Source organism: Gallus gallus, chromosome 2 (assembly GCF_016699485.2).
Source record: "Gallus gallus isolate bGalGal1 chromosome 2, bGalGal1.mat.broiler.GRCg7b, whole genome shotgun sequence".
NCBI lineage: Eukaryota > Metazoa > Chordata > Aves > Galliformes > Phasianidae > Gallus > Gallus gallus.
In genome coordinates, this window is record NC_052533.1 from 76,119,532 (window position 1) to 76,138,726 (window position 19,195).

A 19,195-nucleotide genomic window follows, 5' to 3' on the forward strand; every position below is an offset into this window, starting at 1 on the left:
GTGATAATTCTACATAAAGTATCAAGGTTATACAAAGCTACAGGAGGGAAGGAATACTGGAATTCCCTAATCCAGATGAGTGTAAAGTATTTCCAGTGAAAAGAATAGAACACAGCAAAACATCCTACATCAACAGTCAAGAGACTGGATGGCTTTCAGTGCCAGACTTCAAAGCCTCAAAATAGCCCAAGACCCTGACAAGCAGCTTTCTTTGGTTTTGTAACTCTTTCCAAGCAGTCACACGCAAGAAGGGTTTTTTTTCCTCATGTCCATTTCTCAGTTCAGAAAACACAAAGACAACACCCACAAGACACAAAATTCACTCTGAATACCTGATGAGCAAAACACTTTTTTTTTTTAAAGCAACTGAATCATCTCTCTTTAGTTCAACAAATAGCCTATCATCCTACTACTTGAATATCTCTCTTCACCAGTTCAACACACACACTAATTTCTCAACTCAATCATACAGCAGAAAAGTTACATTCCTGAAGGCACGCATTAATTTATGCTGCAATTTCCCATATCCTGCAAGAGAACTGTAATTCTCCTGCCAACAAAGCATGGATGCCTTTCAGGTTTAGGCCATTTTTATCTTCCATCTGCTTTGTGATGCCTTCTCAGCACTCCACACACGTGTTTGGTAACAAACAACATGCTCTTGAAAACAAAACAGAATACAGTAGGCACAGGGCATCTCTGAGCTTTGTTTCTTTGCACCTTAAGCAAACGACTGGCCTACTAAATACGAACCACCTGCCTCACTCTTTCATCTGTATTCTTAAGTGGAACACAAATAAATAAACAAGATACTCTTGCTTACATAACTAAATGCTGTTTTTAATTTTTCCTGCTTTGTTAAGTATAGTAGTCAGCCACGTGACCAAAAAAAAAAAAAACCAACAAAAAAAGCCCCACCAAAACAAACCCAATGTTTAGACATCAGCTATAATGCCTTCCCTCAAAGTCCAGGCTGGAAAGAGGCTGCCATAGCAACAGCTGTGTGTGCTTGCAGGGTCACAGTAATATCCATTCTACAAAAGAAATAAATCAAGATACAGATGATCCTTTTCCAATGAAACATTATTATCTAGGGGAGTAGTGGCAACATTCCAGCACATCTGGATAGCCACCCAGAGTTACTCAACACTGACTCACAAACCGATCTGACTTTTTTTTTTGTTTTTAAAAAGGGCCCTTCCTTGCAACTCCTTTTACAGTCGTCCTTCATCGCTACAATCGGCGGTGTTCACTTAAACAGCATTCCAGCTGTTCTTCTTAATGCTTAGAAAAACAGGTAATGAAAGCATCTACAGAAACAGTGAGCATGTCTCAGCAGCTGACTGCTCCCCTGCTTTACAACAGGTAATGGAGCAGCACCAGGTGTTTGAGAAAAAGGAAGCAAAGAAGTTTACCTGTAAGAATAGTTCAAAACACAGAATTTATCCTTTGTTTAAACATACAGAGTGCTGGGAGAACTCCGTCAAGGAAGCACCTAACAGAAAACTGATGGGGGAGCTATGTCCTCATGTCTAGAGCTAACAAGGAATTCAATCCTGACCTGCTTCAAAGACCAACTGCTTTGTGCATTTGTTTCAAGTGCAAAGCAGATGATTCACATACAAAAAATTCCCACCCTGATCCTCCATAAGGTTTTGCTGAAGAAACTGCTTTAGAACAATATACTTCCTCACTAAACAGACTATTTCTCTATGTAGGGTGAAGGGGGTAAAGACATATGCTCTGACATGCTGTGCTCCACAAGCCTTTCAAATTTTCACCTAATCTCAGCAGTAGAAAGATTTAACATAAGACCAAAACAGAAAGCAAATAATCTACAATTGCCAAGATTTGTCAGTCTATAATCAAAAACTCCTACTGAAGTCTTTATTTTTGCTCTAGCTTATTCTAAACTTTCCCATGAGGTTGTAAATACGTATGATCTGCTTCCTGAATCAGATGAGAAAAACAGATCTGGCTGAAAATGAAGCATCTTAGCCTAATTTTTCCCCCCTCGTGTGTAAGCTCCCCAGTCCAACTCACTGTCAAACTGCAATAACATTTACACCAATTATTAGGAGAAGTAATGGGTTGTGGTTTTTGCTTGTTTGTTTGTTTTTAAAAAACAGGTCAGATGCTGCATGCTAATGTACCAACTTATTACATAGTATCTAGCATCAAAAGAAATGCAGCTTCTAAAGGTGACTAAAACATGAGGCAAACCATGGTCAGTATCAGATATACTCTTTCGATTATGAAGAACTGTCAATACACAAGAGTAAAATGCAGTGTTTAAAACAGAACAAATCTCTCTAAACAGCAGGGTTGACTTAAGTAGTCTGACGCTTTATCCACACACGGCAGTCTTCTGAACTGCGTCAGCCTAACCAAGTGTCTGACAATTCAGTTGCTGCAGGAAAAATAAAAGCACACAGCACTTCTGACTCTGCAGCGTTATCCTTCGGTTGTATCAGTTCCCTATTCTAACCATTTCCCCTTCCCCATGGTGGAATAAGCAAGTGTATTTGCACAAGAAGGCAGAAACTGCTTGTGGAAAACAAAACAAAACAAAGCACCTATTAAAAAGTACTAGTAAGAAAAATAATACAGAAATACATCTACAAAACCTCCAACAGCCCTGTTCCTGGTCCCCAATCTACAACAAATTACAAAAGAAGTTGTACAACAGAGGGTCATTACTCCGCCTGCCAAAGTTTTAACAATGAAGGTAACATTGGACAGAAATGGTTTTAAGGCTTAAAGTCATGACATGACTTATCAGGGGCTTTACCTCCTTGACGTGTGTGTGAAAGGAAACGGACATGTCCAGCAGGATCTTGCGCTGCTCCACGCGTCTGACAAAATCCTGTATCCTGTCTTCGAGCTGATGGGCAGCTTGATATATTTCCTCTGGATCACACTCTCCGGTCTGAGCAAGCTGTTCGGCTGCTTCTAGAAGTTTATCTGCGTTGGTGTATGTGTTCTGCAGGTAAATAAGTTAGTTTCACAGGATTAAATCAAAGAAAACTCAGCTATTATGTTTTAAAAGACATTTCATGAGTGAAAATCAAAAGGACAAAAAGGGTCTTGGAAGGTATTTTTCTTATTCTTTTTAAAAGTAGCAGATTATAATCTTACTGAACACATTATTGTATTTCTAGGTACCTTCTCATTTAACTGTTAATAAATTCATTTCTTAGCTCCTTTTTATGTCTATTTAAATTTCTCCTTCATCCAGAACATGGAAGTCTATTCTTCAGAATTCTTATTTTATATTCACAGCTAGAATAGATGTCTAATAACTTGTAAAGGAAAATAAAACTGGAAAAAAATCACAACAGTCGTGGCCAGAAGACTTATCAAATGTGCAACATCAGTGTTGAGAAAGTCCTAGATGCTGATAGAGACAGCTAGCATCAAATCGATACGTCCAAGCAGATGGCAGAAAGTGATCAGCCACAGAAAATCTCTCCATCAATATGCATTCCCTTTCAGAAAAGAGATATCCAAAATTCATGCGCCAAGTGGATCACCATTTGTGAAAGCAGCAACAAAGTAAGATTTAAAAATAGGCTGTGGCTGAGTATTGGAGTGGAATATTGTCCTAGTATATCACAGGAATAAAAAAAAGCCGATGGCAGCAGAAAACAGAATGCAAGACATTTACTATCTGATGTGCTGAGCATGCAATGATCTAGAGAAGAGGAGGATGTGTAACAATTCTTAAAGCTTAGAACCTGCACCCTGCGTGTTTACAGTTCTCATTCAGTCAAAATAGGACCGGTTCTAAACACGTCCTATAATTTGAGTGTCCTCTTCTCTGAGCTTAACTTTGGGTTTTCATGCACTAGAATGGTTCTTGACGTGAACTCATTGTGAAAGTACAGAAGGGTTCGAACTGTGGTGAAAACAAGTTCAAATCTACAGTACAGAAGCTTTACTGATGTCACTGTGTTAAGTGATATGGTTGTACTACAGACTATGAAAAAAATTCCTTGACAATGTAAGCTACATTTTTCTCTTTTCCCTTCTGCCCTCCCCCCCATCTCCTCCCCATCTCAGTTATGTCAGGCAAAAACACTGAATGCCAGGATAAATTAAGCCTAGAAAAATGTGCTTTTCTTTGCCATTGTCACACCTCTTATTAATAACACAAACCCCAGAAAAGTTAAATCCAAATCTGGACCTTAAACTCAACTAAATGGGTAAGAAATCAAAGTTCTCCTCTGGGGAGAACTTATGTAAGGAAGCCCAAGGCAGCTACATGACCCAGTGCTGCTTTCATATACTTGAAGGAAATTCTCCCTTCATTTATTATTTATGTAAGGAATTTAGTCCATGCTGCTTCTTGATTCTGACTAAGTGCATCTTAGTCTTTCCTCAACCTTCAGCTTTTTAATTGCATTTGGAGGCAGAGAACTCCCCCCAGTTTCCCTGGGAAAGCCAGCAAAGATGAACACAAACCCGCCCTTTTCAGCGGGGAGAACATCACTCAGTGCTGAACATCTCCAGCTCAGGCCTGCTGGCTCAGAATACACTCTGATCTGTGCTCCATGTTTTGTGTTTCCCAGTCACTGATCACACGTGTTCAGGAGCGAAGCCGAAGATCCTCCAGGCACTCCTTGAACAACAAATACTTCATCAGCCCCGAGAACCGCACCCAGCTACAGATGGCTGAAGCAAAAGCTTCCCGTTTTAACGAAAACTTTATCTCGTATATGAAGCATTGTTTATGAATTCCAAAAGTACCTTCCGCATAACAGGCCCAGGCACAGCAAGCTTCTTTTTCTGTAAACTAGATGGTGATCTACCTGAGCTTCAAATTTAACACAACCTACATTGTGCTTCAAAGCAGGCTGCAATTCCCAAACCTCAGCAGCAGACACATGCCTTATCACTAAAATTTGTCTTCCAAGTACAGCTGGAATACAACACCAATACTTATCTTGGCAGACAGTAACTATCCTTCAGAATGGAAACCATAGCAAATACAAGAACTCTACTAACTCCTGCTGTTCCCGGTTCTATGCCTACTTCTAACCAACGCTAGGAGGAAAAACCAGCAATGAGAAAATGTTGACAGTGTTGGTAGCAAGGGGCAGTCACCAGTTGGAAGGTTAGGCAAAAGGGGCAAGATTGTTCCCTCAAACCTGCTTATGCCTCTTTCTTAAACTGACAAAGGAGCCTTCATGGTGGCAACTTCAACAGAATTCTGAAATCAATTAACACTTCCTCAGAATTTCTCCAACAGTGTACCATTCCTGAATGCCAGAGGAAAATAATCAGCCCATTAAGCCCTTTAGTTCATCCATTTATGTCCCAAGGCATAACTGACTGCACTCAAGACTTTAATAAGCATTCTCCTCCAAAATACTGGAAAAAGTTCTAGAATGGAGACACCATCACTTTCCCAAATAATGCATCCTATTGTTTTCCTAGCCTTCTTGAGAAACCTTCTCTGCATATTCTTCAGCAAAAACAGGCCTTGTATTTTTAGAAAGCATAGGAAACGACACAGTACAGAAAAGTCCAAAGTTAAACTTAAGAGTGCAGAAATGAGTGGTAACAACAGTAAATATGACATGAATGAGTAGAGTTTAGTGCACTGTGGAGGGAAGGGAGAGAGACGAATGCATATATGGACAGAGAAAGATTAATAGAGGTATACAAAGCATCTAAGGTAGAGACAATTAAAACAGATTAATCATTGAATTCAGCTGATAATATCATGTTTAAGCATCATAAAGTATATTTGAAATGAAAAAACAAAAACCAGAAGTACTTTCCATCTAAGGAGCAATTAAACTGCTGAACTCATTGGCACAGGAACTGGTGCACGTTCCAAAAATATAAATGGATTCAAAAACTAGTTAGCCTAATCAAGAGAAATCCATCAATGACTAAAGAATGGCTCTGATGCATCCTTCAGTTTCAGACATCAAACAAACCCAAACAATTGGGAGGATAAAGGTGACTTTTTTTATACAGTCATTCTTTTTTTTCTGCGTATAGTGATGGCCATGAAATACAATAGTTTAGTTTGATGCATTACAGCCATTCTTGGGTACAGGAAAGTAAGAATTGGTTCAAGTATAGAAGCTTTTGGTGTTAGCCTTCCATCAGTAACATTTTAACACTCCTATTGGCTCCCTGAATCTTATGAAACTTTGCTATGCTGCTGACAGTTCATTGCTTCCTCTCAAGCTCTGACTAAAGATGACTGAAAACCCCAGATATCAAGAGTCCTATTTAAAACAAAACAAACAAGCTAAAAGAAAAAAGAAATAACAACAAAAACACACACAAAAAACCCAAATCACACAACTTGGGCCTACTAAAAATGAAGGCAGAGAATAAATTAAATTATCTGAAAGTTATTAAAAGAAATTTCAAATTGCTTGAGCATAACCTTCCTTAAAATACCAACAACAGGAATGTCTTCTGCAGCTTGCTTATATCCAGTTTTAGAGCAAAGAGAAACAATTCAGAGGGTGTGCCTCTCTTGGCAGTCACTATAAATTCAAAAAGTTAAAGATGAAAAAAATTGAAGATGATTACTTATTAGATCATTTTGTCCGTTATTCTGTCAGGAGAGGATGGTTCCCCATAGATTACTTAAGGCCTTTGACAAGCCTAGTTTCCAGTGTTGCCAAAAATAAAAAATCCACTCAACCTCTCAAGAGCTCATTTTAAATTCTAGTAGCATTCAGCTTTAGAAAAGTTTTGCAAAGTATTTGTTGTAAAACTTTCTAGCTTAAATATAATGAAAATTAACAATGTTATTTTTTTACAACAGTTTATATCCCTCTAATAGTTCTACATACTTCATACCCTTTGGTCAACTCAAACATTTTCTCCTTTGCTCAAATAACACAGTATTAAGTATGAGATCATTCACGTTTTCTTAAGTGTCTTACACAAATAAATTCTTGCTTCTCTGACTCAGGAAAGTAAGTACATCCACATGGAAAACATTACAGATTTTATTTGAAATGAAGTATTAGATCTGCATATGGAAAATACAGCATATGAATATCTAAAACTAGCAAAGCGTATTATTTTGCAAAAATTTATAGAAAATTAATGTTGAGGAAGATTTCTGAAGCTATTTCAGATCCTTGGACATTGCAGTGCTCTAAGATCCTGGTTACAGTATGATTTTATTCAGAGCTTAATCAGCTGTTAAACAGGAAAACTATACACATGCCTCTGATGCTTCCACTATACCAGGAGTCACCGCTAAGCTCCTGCAAGTCACCTCAAATTTTCTAGTAATTTACCTTCTGTTTTGAGTGAAGGATTGTCTAAATTTTACCTTAAAGAAATCTTTCTTGGTGAATATTAGGCATATTTATTATTATTAATCAATAATTTTGAACGGACAGCGAATTTTACTAATGGGAAGGATTCGAGTCTTCAAATTCTCGTGGGATTTGTTCATCTCATGTCTCTTTTCAAGGCTACTTTCCAAAGCAATTGCCTCTTGTTCTTCTCTGTGAGTTCTTTATTCTCTCTCTATCATTCAGCTTGACATTTTAGAAGCGCTACAGAAAAGTGTGTTTTGAAGTTCTATCATCATTTCTATACTAAGGCAAAAACTAGAGTCTTCCTATGGAAAAAAGCACTGCTATGAGCGACTCAAAACAAGAGGGCATTTACAAATTCAACTGCATTTAAAGGAAGAACATGAAGCCAGTTTGCTGGCACACACGGTTTCTTCGGAGCCCTTACTTCTTTTTTTTAATTTATTTTGAAAGCATTTTTTTTCCAAACAAACGAACAAATAAACAGATAAATAAATAAAAGCAGCTCTGTTGGGCTTCAATACTCCCATTCTTTAAGGCTGTGGTAGTTTGTCTTCTTCTTACTTGAATCAGGAACACAGAAGAGAAATAAATAAAAGCTTGTGACACACATAAAATAGGCCATTATTAGAAGTGATTTCTTTTTTTACTTTTTTTTTGTTGTTGTTGTTAGTGGAGCTCTCTATGCCTAGCCCTTTCATTCTCAAGCAGAAAGTTTTCATATATTTTCACATAAAGCACAGTCCTTCATGTGACTGTTTTTCACCTGTGCAACTTCTTCAAAGTCTTCATGGCGTTTCTGTAATGCTCTAGCACGATGCAGGGATTTTCCCACTCCAGTATGTTTGCTAAGAAAGGCTTCTCCATGGTTTTCAATCCAATCCAATACCTGTGGTGCAAAAGAAAAACACAAGAGACAATAGGTACACTGAATAACAACACCTTGTGGTAATACAAATTCAACTATTGTGATAAAAAGACAGCTATCCACGAAACTAAGCATACAAGGTAAAGTATTAATGGATTAAAATGCATTATTGCTACTGAAGGCCATTAGTTACATCCTCTTATTAACAACTACATGAACTTAGACCAAGACAATAACTAATTCAAGCCAGTTAAATTATATGATTAGAAATATATTAATTTTTAAGCCTACCAAAGACAGCATAATGTCTACACTCTTATCAATTTGATAGCAAATTTGATTCAAGTGGCTGGACCCCTGGTGATGGTCTCTCTGTGATTTGTGCCTTCAGCACACATTCTTCTGTCACAAACACAAATGTTTGCATATTCCCAAATAATACTTGTGAATAACAGTCAGGTTTTATATTAAAGAAGGAGAATTTTCCCTTACTTCATATTGTGAAGACAAAAAGAAAGATCTGTTAGAAAAATATTATATTTAAAACACAATATAATTGAAATCCTTATGAGAAGAATGATATTTGCATTCAGAGCATATGGAGAATTCTCCCCCAGTTCCATACAAGTATCTCCCTACAGCATCAAGTAGACATCTTTGTGTATTGTAAACTTTATAGCTGAAAATATGAGGAACTAAAGACATTTTAAGGACGTTAAAGCTTCTATCACAATGACTGGCTTGATAGATTTATAAATAGTAAGTTCTACATGCAATTAGTTCCTGCCAGTTAACACAAAGAATTACTGCACATATACCAATTTTCTGATGAGTGAACAAACAAAACCATCTGGTCTCTCTCCAAACTAATACATCTTAGCAGTATTTTAATTCCTTCATTAACTAGCATGCATATGGTATTTAATTTTTTGTTCAATACTCCAAGATTCAAGAATGTTATTCCAAATTAAAAACAACTCCACATGAGTATTTTTTTCTAAGTCAGCTAATCATTTTTACACAGTATTTATGAAGAGGTGTGGAATGCTTTACTTAACATTTATCTCCAGCATTCTTTTTAATATATCATACAATCTCTGAATAGTTGAGGTTGGCAAAGACCTCTGAAGGCCATCTGCTCCAATCATGCTCAAGCAGGGACACCCAGAACTACTTGCCAAGGACCATGTCTAGGCAGCTTTTGAATACCTCTTGTGTTTCACTTTGTGCCCATTTCCTCTCGTGCCACTAGGCATCACTGAAAAGAGTTTGGCTCCATATTCTTTACACTCCCCCTTCAGGTATTTGTACATAAAGATCAGATCCTCTCCAGATCTGCTCTTCTATATGCCTTATAGTACCAGGTTCCCTATTCTCTCTTCTTAAGAGAGATGCTTCAGTTCCTTCCCTATTTCCACGGCCCTCTGTTGGACTCTCTTCATTATGTCCATGCCTCTCTTGTAGTGGAGAGCACAGATGTGGATCAGCATTCATGATGAGACCTCAGTGCTGAGTAGAGAGGAACATTCTGCTCCACCTGCGAGCAATACTCTGCCTATAGCAGTTCTAGATACCATTAGTTTTCTTTGTGGCAATGGCACATTATCAGTTCATGGTCAACTTGGTGTCCACCTGGACACTCAAGTCCTTTTCACACAACATGCTTCCAAGCTGGGTGGCTCCAGCACATACCGGTGTCTGGGCTCGTTCCTCCCCAGGTAGAGGACTCTGCACTTCTTGCTGAACTCAGGAGTTTCCTATCAGCCCAATAGGAAGCCAGAGAAATTTAAAAATGCAGTATTTTGCTTCATTTTGAAACAGACCTGGCTAGAAAAACCTATACTTCTCCCACTCCGTATCTCCTGTTGTCCTTGACTCTAATACAAGGAACTAGGTGGGGTTCCTCTCTCCCTTCTACTCCCACTGTACTTGTCCTGTACTGAAAGCATTTGACATTCAGTGCAATGATGATTTTTCTTGCCTCCATATAATCAGACTTAAGAACTATTCCTGCAGCATCCTGACTGTATTTGGTGGATACATAAACATAGAATATCCTGAGTTGGATGGGCCCCTAATCCCATACACGATTCCCATACAAGATATCCAGGCTTTCCGTACTAAACAAAATGAAATAATACAGTGTGATTTTCTCATTTATCTTGACTGTTGGAATCTTTTTTGGTTTGCAAATCCACTTCTATATGACATCTTCTAAACAATAAACAATCCCATAATGCTACATAATGTCGCCATCTCCAATCACCAGCACTTCACTAAATCTCTATAATATGTACATGCTTGTTTTTCCTGTTAAGTATTGCCAAATGAATGGTTATTACTTTTTAGGTCAATATAAATTTTCCTTTGCTTCTTTCAAGGGTAAGAATTGATGGGAGATGGCAGAATGAGGAGATAAATTCGGATTCAGTTACATACAAATTTTGTACTACCAATGCTTTTAACTTGTTTCAGTAGACCACTCTGCTTTCTCACTATAAAAAGAGCCGAAGACTCTGGAAACTGCTGGCAACTATAAGCTAACAAAATCAACAACGAAATCTGTCCCAGAAAACAGAATAAGAAGCTAAAAGCAGCACAGCAAGAAGGAATTTTGTGCCATATAATGCTCAGTAACTCCTCAAGAAGTTGTCATAGAAATCCAGTACACAGAGCATGACTTGAAACAGTCAACACAAGAAGCACTGCTGTCTCTAAGCCAAACCACGTAATACAGCTTAGCCTTCTTACCCCAGTACTTCACAAAACTGAGGTAATCCTTTATTTGAAAATTTCACAGCATGTAAAAGCAGAATCAAAGTTAGAATTTGCACTTGCACATCACTAAGAACTTTTACATATCACTTCAACTGAAGGAAAACATGACTAATTTACATTGATATTAGCCATTTGTATCTGAATGCATTTTTCCCCCTCCTCCTGGAAGAGTTATTGAAGAGTTATCACACACATTACACCAACCCACTAAGGACTTGTCTAATACTAATACTAAAAGTACATAGAATTCACTCTCATAGTGCAGTAACGCACAGTAATTTCAGAGACTCAACTCATTTCATCAAAATGATGAATAATATTTTTCTCCACTACAGCAAGTTGCTTTAATAAGATGCAATTAAGCTGTAACTGAGGTCTCAGCAGAACCATCCTTATGCCCAATATAGGATCTAAAAAAATGCTTATCCTTAAAACACTGGTACAGAATATATTGTAGACATAATTACTATGGAAAGATGGCTTCATCTTCACAGAAGCATCATTCATGGCTGCAAAATATGTGTATGCTGTTTATATAAATAAACAATAGACAGCTGATATATTGCAGATTCCACATGCTCATTTTTACCATTTTTCCCCCACATTATTATCCAGTCCATTCCCCCCACTCCCTTTTAGCTACTACGCACACTTACATTTTTCTGATTTACTTGGTGCTACTTTCCAGACATAAAGCTCAGAAGGGGAGGGTGGAAATCTTTGAATTTCTAATCTTCAAGCAGTTAAATGTAGAAATACTCTCTCTCCAAAAGAAGCATTTCACACTGGCACCGCCTCAAAACAGCACAGTAGAATCAGGCAGTGAAATCAGTAGTATTTTGATGCTGAGCAACTAGAAAGCATTCTTGATCCACCCTTCATTAGTCAAAACTGAAACTGACTGTTGCAACAAAAACTCGTAGTCCTTGAGGTAGGCAGATCAAGGAAGGAGAAGCAGCAGACTTATCCAGAACAGATAAAGAAGCCATCCAAGGTTAGTGGACACCTAATAAACAGATGTTTTATATCAACTTCTACAAGTATGTTTTACTAATTTCTGATCTGCAAACTATTAATGTAGTTCTTCAGTCTCTATAGCTTTCATTGTATGAGCATCAGCAATATCGTTCTACCAAAATTGTGAATGTTCAATTTTGACTTTTTGTGGCCTAGCAGTAGAAAACTTCATATTGTTATAACAGGACTGCTCTATTATTTTTCCTATCATAATTGTAAGAGCCAGTTCCTTTCCTCTTCTTAGGTGGAAAGCTAATATGTATTTTGCTCTTGGTAAGCTTATGTCAATTCTTAAGCACAACATTATACTTTTATTAGCATGCTCTGTACTTCACAATTATTTAGAATGACTGAATGCAACAATCAGCGATCTGATATTTTTAAAATTTTCTGTATTAAAAAAATACCTCATATTTTTTGAAATTAATATGAATTAACTAGAAACTAGATTTCCTGGCACAAATCTGCTACCTAGGATGAAATTCATAACTCTCTTCAATTTAAGACTTCATAGGTTTTCTCATTCCCACTTTCATATCTAATGTAATTTATATCTTACCTACTACTTTTACTTTTTTACCTGCTATTTTTATAATTTCATGAGCTACTTTCAATATTGTTTGTTCCAATAAATTATGAGACAATTCTTGGTGTACATAGTTAACTAGAACCACAATGTTCTTGCTGATTTTGAAAGCTTCACTAGAAACTCTATCCAATACTGAACAAAACAGGGAAAAAAAAACAACCAACAACAAAAAAACAACAGTTATTTAAGGTAGAGAGGTGGAGTAACAAAAAATGTATTAGCAGCCAATTCCCTCCTCCAATCAGCTCTGTGACTCAATTAATATTTTCATAAACTGACTTATTTCATTAATAATAATTGAGCCAGGAGTAGGAAGAGGAAGAAAGCACAAACTCATGTTGAGGGGCAGTTATAAGCTTAAATATAACTTGTTTGCTTGTCACTATGTGCTTTTTAACTATGGACAGTTGAAGAGAGCTACACTTAGTTCATTCTAACATGGAAAAAAAGTACATTTAAGTTCACTGGCAATAATGAAAAAGGATTTTCACACTAATTGTTAGACAATCTTAAATGAATTTATTAAGGTTTGAAAAAAAAGGCATCAAGCTTGAAATAGTGCAAATGAAAATCAAGATATTTGAGACAGTTCCTTTGAAGCTCTATACAAACCATACCAGAACTGTCTGGGATATAAATATTAGCAGGACCTCAAAACCAAGTAATTTCATGCACTGAATAGTGCCAGCAAACATTCAGCAGAAAAGCTAACATTTCTCAGATAAATTAGATTATCTGGTTTAGGTTTGTTTTCTTTTTCTATTGCAAGAAAAAAAGAACCTTTGTTGTACCAGCTCACTTTTTTTTCCCCCCCGAAGGATTTTCAAAGTTGGGGGAGCTACAAATTACTGAAGTAAGGAAAAAGCATTACATGCCTGCCATTTTCTTTGAGGCCTCTGCCACTGTTCAATGAATTCATCTGGCGTGGATGTTGAATTATCATTGTCTTACAGCATGAAATGAGAAGCTGCATTTCAAAAGGGAACATTAACCACAATTCACATTGCAATCAACTAAAAGACAGTGTCTAAAATCCATCAGTGTCTAAAGCTAATTTAAACTAACATAACAAGAAGTTAAACCACCACATCCAACTCTTCAGAAGCCTCCAAAGTAGGTGGCTAATGGCCATTACACAAATAAAGCAAAGGGCAAACCAGTCTCTCAGCTGACTGATTTGACAGAAAAGGAACATTCAGCTCCCTACCGAAGAAGCAGGTTGTGATTTTAAAATGACTTGAGAAAAGTCACTGCAAAAAGAAACAAGCAGTTTCAGAGCTAACTCCACTCAGAGTCATGAATTGGGAAGTAAAAGAAAACGGTAATTTAATATTTTATGACTCCCAAGATAACAAATCAAAGAGTAGAATCAGCACAGTAAGACTCACTGTAGTATTTAATGATCACCTTCCTCCGGGAAATAAACTGCCTGCAGCCTGACCTATAGTCCTGAGACCTGAATTATGCATCTGGCAAACAACCTCAGGAGATCACTTGGCCTAGGTTGCCTAAGTAGGTCCTCCCTGGACTGAATTCAGACTAGGGGAACAAGTTTCAGTACCCAATCCTCACTTCTGGGACCAGGCTACAGCTGAGAGGACCTACTTAATTGTATGAGAAACAAACCATCATTTTAACTGCTGAAAATTTCTTATGAAGACTATGTACAGGTGATTCATCTGTGGATTCTGCCTTGTCAGTTTTGACAAGTGCCCCTCATTGACTATTCATGCAAGTACCAAACACGAGACCCTCATGACCAGCTACTACTGATGTTATAAACTTGGTGAGGAGCTTCTAGGATTTACACAGTGGCATAATACTGTTCTTGGAGTCATTCTCTCTGCCTTTCCTGATTATTTGCAACATTCATTTGGCTTTTTTTTTTTGTTGTTGTTCAGCTGACATTTTTCACACATTTCCACATCCTTTGTCACAGCTGACTGTTGACAGTTTGGAAAACAGTTTGCCTCTTGAATATTTGCCTTTTTTTTTTTTTTTTTCTTTTTTTACTAATTTTACACTTATCTCTTAGGTATTTTTTTCAACTTTTTTTTTTAACTTACAGGAAAAATAGGTACAGAACTTTGTGCTAACAAGATTGCTCACCCTTGCCCCTGCCAGACTTAAACTTCGTCAATTATTTCAAACACTGAAAACCAGGTTACTTCACTCCCAAATGTCCACATCTAGCATCTTCTTGTAACAGGTATGTACATGAAATTTGACTTGAACTGCAACAAATGTGGAAGAAACGATGTCATATTAACAGAATGTGTGACTGGTTATCTAAAATCCACATTCAGATATTCCTGAGCTGTAAAAACCTGTACACTGAAATTAAAAAGCACCATCAGAAAGTATTGGTCTTCCTTACTTTTTATGGAATAGATATATAAAATAAATTACTAGTATCTCTATCAGTTGCAGACTAACGTGAACGTTATACATTTGATAAATATCCATTTACAATGGAGTTTTGTACAGCTTTATGTTTTTAAGCTGAAACAAAGTCCAAAAGAGATACTAATGTCTCTACTGAAGCTTCTATGAACGTCACCCTCATAATAAAAATATGGCAGCAGATAACTACTAATTCCATAGTGATAGTTCAGGTTTAACCCAGCAGGTACCTTAAGCACCATGCAGCCATTTGCTCACTCCCTCCTGAAGTGGGATAAGGGAGGGAACAGGAAGCAAAGTAGAACTCATGGACTGAGATAAAAACAGTTAACTAAGACAGGAAAGGAAAACAGAAAGAAAAGTGTGATGATAACGATATATGTATAGCCACAATGCAATCACTCTCCACCTACCCGCTGACACACAGCACCAATACAACCAGCCGATGCCCACCAGCACCGCGAGCTCTCACATCCATTGAATGATGCCCACAACCCCTGAGAAGCAGCCACCCTGGGTGGACTCCCCACAGTGCTATGGCCTTCCGCATGGTGTCACGTGGTACGGAATAACACTTGGCCTAATTCAGGTGCCTGTCTTGGCTCCGCCTCGCTAACTGCTGCTGCACTGTGAAGGCAGCAGCTAGTCCCAGCCCAGCCCCAGGCACACACCCATCATTTAGCAACAAGCAAACATCAGTGTGCTAGTAACGCTGTTTCGGCTGAAAGCAGGACAGTCAGAAAGGTCAGAAGGGAAACTTCACTGTATTTTTTTTCTACCGCTTTAGTATAATATGCTCAGATTTAAAAAAGAAAACAACACAAGTATCAGTGAGGCTACGAAACTACAACTTTGTAAAAGAATAATGCATGTTAATACTACTACTCTCTTTTCTGATGAGAAGTCCAGAATTTTAACTAGAATGTGAGTATCAGTGAATATCAGCTTTTAGCACAAGCTGAGAACAGCTTCTCTCTAGAATAAAAACCTGCCATCCTACCTGAATTCAAGTAACAAGAGAAGATAATTAAAAAATAACTAAAGTGGAGCTAACTTCTAAATACAGTTTCTACCCATTACACCTCTCCTAACATACTGAACTTGAAATTAGTCGATCAATCATAGAACCACAGTGTTGTATGAGTTGGAAGGGACCTTTAAAAGCCATCTAGTCCAACTCCCCTGCAATGAACAGGAACACCTACAGATAGATCAGGCTGCTCAGAGCCCCATTCAGCCTGACCTTGAGTGTCTCCAGGGATGAGGCACCCCTCTAGGTGATCTTTTCCAGTGCTTCACTACCCTTGCTGTAAAAAAATATTCCTTATATTCAATGTGAATCTCCCCTCTTTTATATTCAATGTAAATCTCCCCTCTTTTAGTATGAAAGCATTTCCCCTTGTTCTATCACAACAGATCCCGCTAAAGAGTCTGTCCCCTTCTTCCTGATTAAATCCCCTTCAGGTATCTAAGAGTTGCTATCAGGTCTCCCCAGAGCCTTCTCTTCTTCAGGACGAACCACCCCAGCTCTCTCAGCCTGCCCTCTTAGGGAAGCTGTTTCATTGCTCGGATCCTTTCTTTGGCCTTTCTTTGGACGTGCTCCAACAGGTCTGCATCTCTCCTGTACTGGACTCCACATCTGGATGCAGTACTTCAGGTGTGGTCTCACCAGCGCAGAGCAGAGGGACAGGATCACCTCCCTTGATCTGCTGATTCCATGGAACTATTCAATTGTGGAATGAGAGAACATGGGGTCCAGCAATGAAAACCCAGCTGGCACTGAAACCAGCATCAAAACAAAATCTAATAGAAGAGAAAGGCGTTCAGACAACATGAAATAAAACCTACCTGTTGAACATCCTGTTGAAAAACACACAGCTGAAGCCGCTGGTGCAAGCGAACCTTTCGATGCTGCCAAATATTTTCCAGTTGGCGCTGGTGGTGGAGTACTTCATGGATGACATCCAGAACGTGATGAACTGCTTTTGAGTAGTTGGCAGAAGCAGTGAGGGAATCGGAACTTCCAGGAGTCAAAGGTCTCTGAAGTTTGTCAAGCAGTGACTTTCCATCTTGGCTTACCTGGCCACCAAAAAGAACAAAGAATTACTTGTCTTGCCAAAATCTTGTTCAGTCTGCTTTTTCAATCCCTCTGCTTCCTAATTTAGATTTCTTTAAGAACTTGGGGAGCAGTACTGAAGATTTTTATTATTCGAGGCATGATCATGTGCAGCTGTTATTAAAAAAAAAGAAAGACAACAACCAAAAAACCCACACAACTACTTTTTTATATCCTTACTCTACCTACGACAATTTAAAGAAGCAGCAGTCTTCTGAATAACAGCCTGTCTTTCCCTAAGCGTGCTTTTCCTTAACAGCATTTTTTTTTTTAAATTAAAATCTAACTTAGAAGCTCTTCTAAGTTTCACTTCTCTCTCTTGTCAGCTAAGCCCCTAAAATTATACAATGGTTCAGATCTGGACCAGAACAGTGTTTTCATCTTTCTCTTTGTTTGCTGTGAGGGGGAACAAGGAAGTTACTTCTTACACGTTAATATTAATCTAATAAATGCATTTAGACCAACAGATGTGGACACAGGACATGCTTTGATCAGACCTGATTTACAAATTTTATATTATTACTGGTACAGGCAAGCCAAAGACAAACCAGTGTTATGACAAACTTACACCTGATTTGCTTTAAACCTTTCCAAGAAGCACAAATATATGCTTTTCCAAAATGTGTTCAACACTGATAAGAAAGAGCAGTCATTTGTAATTGTCTTCTCAGATTCAAACCACAGTAAAAATATTTATTTTGCATGCTAATTAAAAAGCCATAGCCCTACCATATCCAGTCAGTGCTGATATTTAACTTTTGTCAAGGCTCTTGAAAGCACTTTTCATTAATGTTAGCTATTCTGTCACTTTTAGCACGAAGCACAGAGAATTATCACAATTTGGTATCACTCAGCCACCAGAAAAGAACTGGTTGCACACCAGTCATCTATAATGGTAAGCATATGTAAGTCCCTTTTTAGTAATACACAGTAATTATTTTCAGTAAAATAATGTCCAAGTCTAGCCTTAGATGTATTTATTAAAATTAGTCTACTATTTTGCAATGAAATCATGTTGTCAAGACACTGCAATCTATAATGAATGACACAACGTGGTAATTGCCAGCCTTCTTCTCTTATCGCTGTCCATTTATAATAATATGAAAGGAGCTCCATGCTGCAACAGAAATTAAGTCCTACACATAATTATTATAAGTAAGACTTCTATAATATCTTCACATAGAAAGATAACTCCATCAGTCTTTGAAAGGGAATGCATATTTAATTAAGGGGAAATAAAACTTTATGTCCAGAGGAGGAACATGACTTGTACATAAATACGTGACTACTATTTTTGCACAAAATCTGGTTTCTAAAGCATAAGCTATTCCTTTACTAGATGGGGAAAAGCAGAAGAAAAGTGTTTAAGCCACAGCTGTAAAACCCTCTATAAATTTTCAAGGTGTTTGTGAGAACAAACCTATCATCTACCCATCTAATTTATTTTGATTATGCATCACCAGAAAGCAAACAGTATTAACCATGGTAATTCTCAGTAGTTATTTACAGCTAATGGCAGACTCCAGTTCATTCATGTCCCCGTTAAAAAGTACACCAAAGAAATGAAAAAAAAAAAAAAAAAAACAAAAACCAAAAACAACAGGAAAAAAAAAAAAAGCCCACAAGGAACTCCAGTGTTTCAACTTCTAAGCTGTGTAATCATTATTCCAGACAGCCCTAACCTTTATTCCTGGGTGCACGGTCATGGAGCATACACCCTAGATAGCCTCTTTCACATTCATCTACTACAAACACACTATATCTCACACTGTATTGTTTGAAAAAAGGGATCCTCTCAATGAAGAAAGCTTACAGTGAAGAAAAGAAATCTTTCCATAAAACATGGTCTTAGAAATGAGTTAAGACATATAAATAAGATCACAAGTTCTATCAGCAAAGATGATACAAGGAATAGAGATACCAGCAAGAGCTTTGCACAACAACTCATGAACTCTGGACATCTGACTAACAGTAATAAAGTTGATGTATGCCCTAAGATGGCAGGTATCCAAAAAATCCAGTTTTGATAATGCCAACAAGGCAGACTAATCAGCACTAATCTTACATTCCTTTACTATAAACGAAATGTGACCACACTTACGATTCAGTTGCCCACCACA

The 19,195-nt window shown here is 37.7% G+C and overlaps 1 protein-coding gene and 1 long non-coding RNA gene across 6 annotated transcripts in view; one reads left to right on the plus strand and one right to left on the minus strand.

Annotated features, from left to right (window-relative positions):
- TRIO (trio Rho guanine nucleotide exchange factor) overlaps positions 1-19,195 on the minus strand; it is a 237,447-nt gene that overhangs the window by 123,523 nt on the left and 94,729 nt on the right. For 4 of the 5 annotated variants that reach the window (XM_015282226.4, XM_046930053.1, XM_025147706.3 and 1 more), the window contains exons 9-11: positions 16,808-17,038; positions 8,071-8,193; positions 2,792-2,983 (exon numbers count right to left, since the gene is read on the minus strand). In XM_015282226.4, coding sequence (XP_015137712.1) covers positions 2,792-2,983; positions 8,071-8,193; positions 16,808-17,038 — 546 coding nt within the window. Of the gene's footprint in view, positions 1-2,791; positions 2,984-8,070; positions 8,194-15,372; positions 15,516-16,807; positions 17,039-19,195 lie in introns of those variants that run through there. The other variant, XM_040695757.2, reaches the window with a different exon arrangement.
- Positions 11,857-18,644, plus strand: LOC121109616. The gene is made up of 3 exons (XR_005857472.2): positions 11,857-11,944; positions 14,625-14,765; positions 17,890-18,644. It is a non-coding gene; the product is annotated as an uncharacterized LOC121109616 (long non-coding RNA).